Below are 6,041 nucleotides of genomic sequence, written 5' to 3'. Positions count from 1 at the left end.
GTAATGGAAATTTTCATTTCACGCCATCTTCCAATATTCTCTTATAGCTTGAAAACAGTTGAATTGAATTTATTAGGTTACAGTTTTGACCAAATTAATTATCTCGAAAAAATACCCATCTGGTCAAACTGAATTGTATTGTAGAATCCTGAAATGAATATTCATGCGAAATATTGTAGGGATCATATCATTTGGATATTTGAATAATTTATAAATATCGAGAGAGAAAAAAAAAGTATGCATTTGTTATCTATTTGCTTCCCGGAAAAAAATTGTGAAGTGATTGTGTTGAAAGCATCACGTCAATTTCTCTTTTCATGGAGTAGGCCAGAAACAAAATTGTTGAAAAATTGAATATATACTTGTTTGAACAAGCGCCCCAAATTTAGATATTTCTTTTACTTGATCAAGCTACAGTCTGGAAAAACAATTGTCTTTTTTTGAATTGTTGAAGTTAATGCTTCTTATTATTTTAAATATTATTTTTTCTTTGAACTGGGTATGTACTAATAAAAAAATATTCAAAATCACAATATTGTTGAATACATTATATTTTAGATAAAACAGAATTATAAATATAATAAAAATCAGTTGGTTAATGAATATGATTCACAATTAGAAACAACAAGAAAGCAAATACAAATCTGCTTGAAAATGCCACTGAACTATTACTTAACATCATTAATGCTTCTCAATTTTGAAATGTACTTTTTACAGTGTTACAACATTCCCGCTTTTTTAGCCACGGTCTGGTCAGTTTTTCACCTGAAGGGTAAAAAGATAGGAATTTTTTACTCTATTAAACAATCCTACCATCAAAGCATTGTGTTATAATAAATTATATTGCTAATGGTATAACAAGTCAATTAGAGGCTAAAGTTTCTTCACAAAATATATTACATTTTGATTATAATTCCCTATCCTGCCACTTCACAGCGGAAAATTCTAAATATAAAAGTATAAATTTCATACAGTTTGGGTTATATAATAACCAATTGCTAACAAAATGTTCAAGTCACCAACATGATATTATATGTCATAACAAGGGGTTCCATCTGGATTCCAAGTATTCTTCACCTTTTGGAAGGCAAAGGTTAAATAAAGTGCTGAAAAAAACAGAAAAAAACATTAAAAAATTAATTTTCAATAGTCAATAGAATAGTCTCTTAGAAATATCTCGTTACCATGGATATACAAAATAATATAAAGTGAATGTTTGGTAATAGTATGTTCTAAAACAAGTTACAGAATGGGTCTTATTCCAACACGAATGCGAAATTCGATGGAATTGCCTTCTGCAACGAGTATTAGACGATATTTTCTCTATTTCAGTCCAGTTTTGTGAAATATTGTCGAAATTCAATGAAAAATTCAGATTATACATCCTAGTGACTTTTGTTTTGTATCTTGGCAGTTGGTGTGACTGTTACAAAAATTGACAGATTACTGAATTTCAATTTGAATCGTACATTTCGAATTTTGAAATAATTTATAATTACGCATAAAATTTGTGAATTATGTCTGACGGGATCGATTTAACACCAACAGAACTAAGAGAAATTGCGAATAATGTCGCAAATCACTGAATCCAATTTATATTATATTGACAACAATTGAGATGTGTTGAATTTTAATAGGATTGGAAGTCTGTGTAGACAACCACAAAACGAAAAATATAACCGAAAACAATACTGTAATGAGTTCATTACAGCACTACTTTTAGAACTGTAATGAACTCATTACGATAATGAAATAGAGAAAATGTTTTCCATTCCAAAAGCAAAATACAACATTTGGGCAGGCCATGACAGGACAATTTGACGATGGAAAAACAAACCTTGAATTAATTGAATCTAGCAATTGTAGACAACAAGTGCTAGTCTTGATAAGGTTGTTAGAGGATAAGAGCAAAACACTGTTTTCATTAGATGAACAATTCGAAAAAATTTATTTTCAATTGAACCATGCGACTAAGATTTTTTTTTTAAATCATTCATTTCAGACCTCAAATCAGTTTTACAAAACTGGCACTAATAAATTATAACATGTATAAAAATAACTAAAAATAAACAAATCAATAAATCATTCTCAAAATTAACTTGAGTTAGTTGGAGAGAGAATTAGATGCAATTGAAATTTAAAGAGAAGAACTCATAAAATTCGGATTCTGAAGCAGGCAGCCGAAACAAGGATAAGTAACTGAGAGCTTTCGAATCACCTGGAGTAACCAGTAATAAATATGCAGCAATGATTTTTTCTCTAGTCTGCCAGATAAGCTATTAAGAATCTGATGTTGGGCTAATAAAAAGCAGGGGGCAGCATGTATTGAAAACATTACGAAAATCAGATCTGTTTTTGATGCGTCAGCGAAGGATGAATATGGTAATTTTTTGAAATGATTGCTTGCAAAAAGGACTTCACTTAATTCAGCTGATTCCAATATTATTATTGAGGTACAGACTAGGAATTGTTGGTATAACAGCTGGTAGCTGTTTTATAAATAATTACTTCATCAAGTGAAAATTTAAAGTTGGGTGAGATATAAATTGCCTGAAACAATGGCTAGGATGACTGAAAAAAACTCAATTTCTCTGATTTTGTTCAATTTCCTGGTCAATAAGCATGGGAAAAATCTTCAATAGTTAGGAGTCTTTCCTCCATATTTTCTGCGATACAAGCAAATCGGCTTTTGCAGCATGTGTGTTTTTGAGAATCGTAATTGACAGGCTTGTTTCAGTATGATTGGCTGAGTACAGCGGACACAACAGTTGTAAAACAGTTGGAAGCATTTTTGCTGAACGGATCTGATCAGTGAGCGCATACTCAACATGTTTAGTGAGCGGACGCCATTTTTCTGAGCGACTTTGAACTACGCTCACTAAGCTCAACATAGTGGTGGTCTTTCATTCATCACAGATCCACCCTGATTGAAACACGATGAGCTGTCAGATGGCTCATCAGGTGTAGAATAAGAGAATGAGCTGCATCGGTGATTACAAGAACGAGTGACAGTTTCAATTGTTGAATAAACGAACGATTTGATGTAACCGTGGTTGAAGCACTAAATACTTTTTTGAATAAAAGAACACCACTCATGTTGTGAGAACTGTCAAAACAGAGGTTTTAGAGGTTAGGTATTCTCTAACCGTCCAGAAAACCGCTCTCTGATCACTTTAGGATCAGTGAGCGCTTAGTGATCAGATTTGCAACTGCTCTTTCCGCTGAACGCAGCCATTGAATCAAGCAAAGTTGAGAATTGCTCTAAAGAATATAGCAATTCCAAGATTAGAATTATTTGTTTGTCTTATAGGAGTAAGATTTTATGAATTAGTCAAGAAGGTCCAAGAATCTGGTAATTTGTGTTCTATTTTTGGAGTTATTTTACGGTGGCCTTAACATGGATCAAAACAATAGGCACTTGGAAAACTTTTGTTGAAAATCGGGTAAACAAAGTTTACAAATTCACAACCACACAACAATGAAATCATGTGCCAGGCAATCTGAGCCCAGCTGATATTGCTTACAGGGATTGCAATGGTATAAAGCATTGATGGAAATTGTTATTAAATTTACTTACATGAGGCCTCCCACTCAGATTTCGAAAGTGTACCAATTTTAATATTCCTATTTTGTTGCCGCAGAAATTCTTCAGCATGTTCATAATCACCCTCAGATGTTCCTACTAAATTAGAACTATGAAATGGTGGATATGACTCCAAGCTACTCATATTACTCAATAACTTATTCCCTTCATTTTTCATTCTGTTGAAGAATTCATGAAACTTTTCTTTTCTCACAAGTTTGAGGCCATATTTTTTGGCCAATTTCTCTAACATTGGAAAATATACTAAAAATTCGGGACAATCCACAACTCCATCCAAATAAAAATTATATTTAGCACCAAATAGAGGGGGTTTATCCATATCACAATCAAAAACAACTTGGTAGACATCATTTCCAAAACTATTTGAATTGTTTCTTTTTGCTCTTGATACAAGTTCATATGCATCTGGAATAGTCCCAATGAAATATCCCCCTGCTTGAAGGCACTCGCTAGCATTTCTTAGCATACACTCTGCTTGGGGTAAGGATTCAAAGCTGTAGTGAAATGCAAACTGGCAACTAACAATATCTAATTTTGCAGATGGGTCAGAATATTTTTCTCTCAATCTTAACCTTGAACAGTCCGCAGATATGTATTCAATACTGAATAAGTTACCTAAAAAACAAGCTGTCAAATACAAAAACATACATAATATCCCTACTGCTTAGAGAATAGAAAGTTTGTGTGTTGTTTACAAACAAACAAACCATTTGTGAACCAAACATTTTATAATTATCTTCTTCAATCTTAAATTTAAGATAAAAGAAATTTTTTATGCTTGGAGTCTACCCATGAGAACTTAACAAAATGTTTGACAGAAACACCTGAATACCCTTACCAGTGGCATGCACGGAACCCAAATCCTCAATTTGAAGACAATCTAGTGAATATTTCAATGAGAAATCATTATCCAGCCGCACACTAAGGTTGTGTGTCAGGTTGTTCAGATGTTTCCATCAAAGAATTTGCAAAGTTCAAAAGGTTTTTGAGTCTCTATAGTTAAAGAGGGAAAATTTGGATAAATCATCACGAAATTATTAAAAACAATCCACAAACACACATACTGAACAAGACACAACTCTCAATTGATTAAAGGGTACTTACCTCCATTTCTATCTTTAGCACTCCTTTCTTTCATATCACTATATCGATTTTTACATTGGTCCAATGAAACTAAGGCTATATCAGTGCAAATCAAATGAGATATGTTTCCTTTCTTCCATTTAAGCAAATCTCCCCCTTTTCCACAGCCCATGTCAAGAGCCCTTATTGGAGCATTATATTTTTTTGATGCTTTTATATTGGTTAAATATTCATTGATTAACATACTTTTTATCCAATTATGAAAATTCCTCATGTATACTATTCTACTTTTATTCCTTTCTTGAACACCTTTTTCCTGTAATTGATTGTAATGAGTAGCAACAAGTTTGGCATACCCTTCAGGTTCAACTGATCTAGTTTCATCAGAGATTTTAATTTTTTTTGAACTTCCTTCATCATCATTGATCTGAGTAATATTTCTCTTTAATGAAGTAGAAGAATTTTTTACGATTTCATCTTCATTGTTTTGGTTAGTTTGAAACAAGGACTTCGAAGATTCGGTATCTTCTTCCAAGTTTTTAGATACTCGTCTTGGCAATGATGTGTTTGCTTTAGAGTTCATAATATCTTCATCATTCGTTTCAGATTCTTTTTCACGCTCTTCATTGTCAGAAGAATTTTGTACACAGTTATTTTCAGTAGAATCATTAGTCCAGTAAGCATCTGCTGCAGCTACCATTAATGCTTTCTCTAAATCTTCCGTTGATGTATTTTCCTGAGAAAAATTATTATCTTCATTGTCAAACACTTCTTCTTGAGTAGTAGCCATTCTAAGTTCTAACTGCAGTGATTTAATGTCTATTTTTTGATAGTAATTCTAAACACTTATGTTTATTTGTATTTCATAGTAGTCACCACAGAATACTAAATATATAGTAGTCACTGAATATGATACTTCTAACAATATGACACTTTCTACTTTTCTATTTATATTAATTCGCCACCTGAATTACGATTACCCAAAAATAACGTCTCTGATTAGTATGATTGGTGTATGAACTGATTAGCTTTTGTTTTGCCAATTTTGAGAATATTACTTAAGCTTCATTATGTCAACTGTAGATAGCGCTATCAACAAATTAAGATTCTTGTTATTCATTATTTACGAGTTTTGTGCCATTATATACCTATATGTATATCTTTCATTATAGTTATGATCTATGGAAGTAATTCTTGTAATTGAAATACCAATAAACTCTCTCTATTACAAATATTTTAATTCATTCCAGTATACGTTTCGTGTTTTGTTTCACGACTTTGCACGATCATACTCGGTTACACGTCGCTTTTGATTGGTCAGTATCGGGTTTTAATTAATGTATCCAATCAAAAT

The 6,041-nt window shown here is 32.2% G+C and overlaps 1 protein-coding gene across 2 annotated transcripts; it reads right to left on the bottom strand.

Annotated features, from left to right (window-relative positions):
* Positions 1-533: 533 nt before the first annotated feature.
* Positions 534-5,915, bottom strand: LOC123679022 (mRNA cap guanine-N7 methyltransferase). 2 transcript variants are annotated; one of them, XM_045616333.1, is made up of 4 exons: positions 4,709-5,915; positions 3,734-4,219; positions 3,578-3,682; positions 534-1,106 (listed from the first exon to the last, which is right to left on the bottom strand). In XM_045616333.1, the coding sequence occupies exons 1-4, from the start codon at positions 5,475-5,477 to the stop codon at positions 1,030-1,032; spliced, it is 1,437 nt and encodes a 478-aa protein (XP_045472289.1). In that variant the 5' UTR covers positions 5,478-5,915; the 3' UTR covers positions 534-1,029. The 2 variants fall into 2 exon arrangements, with proteins under 2 accessions (XP_045472289.1, XP_045472288.1); XM_045616332.1 differs by having other exon boundaries at positions 3,578-4,219.
* Between the last annotated feature and the right edge of the window lie 126 nt (positions 5,916-6,041).

Source organism: Harmonia axyridis, chromosome 4, assembly GCF_914767665.1.
Source record: "Harmonia axyridis chromosome 4, icHarAxyr1.1, whole genome shotgun sequence".
NCBI classification, from domain to species: domain Eukaryota; kingdom Metazoa; phylum Arthropoda; class Insecta; order Coleoptera; family Coccinellidae; genus Harmonia; species Harmonia axyridis.
This window is presented reverse-complemented; position numbering and strand designations above follow the sequence as displayed.

Bases quoted from the DNA above. Each gene is read 5' to 3' on its own strand.
- LOC123679022 (XM_045616332.1), bottom strand. From the start codon at position 5,477: ATGGCTACTACTCAAGAAGAAGTGTTTGACAATGAAGATAATAATTTT. The intron at 4,220-4,708 runs GTAAGTACCCTT...CTTGTTTTTTAG, and splicing joins TGCTAAAGATAGAAATGGAG to GTAACTTATTCAGTATTGAA. The intron at 1,107-3,577 runs GTAAGTAAATTT...TGTTTTTTTCAG, and splicing joins ATCTGAGTGGGAGGCCTCAT to CACTTTATTTAACCTTTGCC.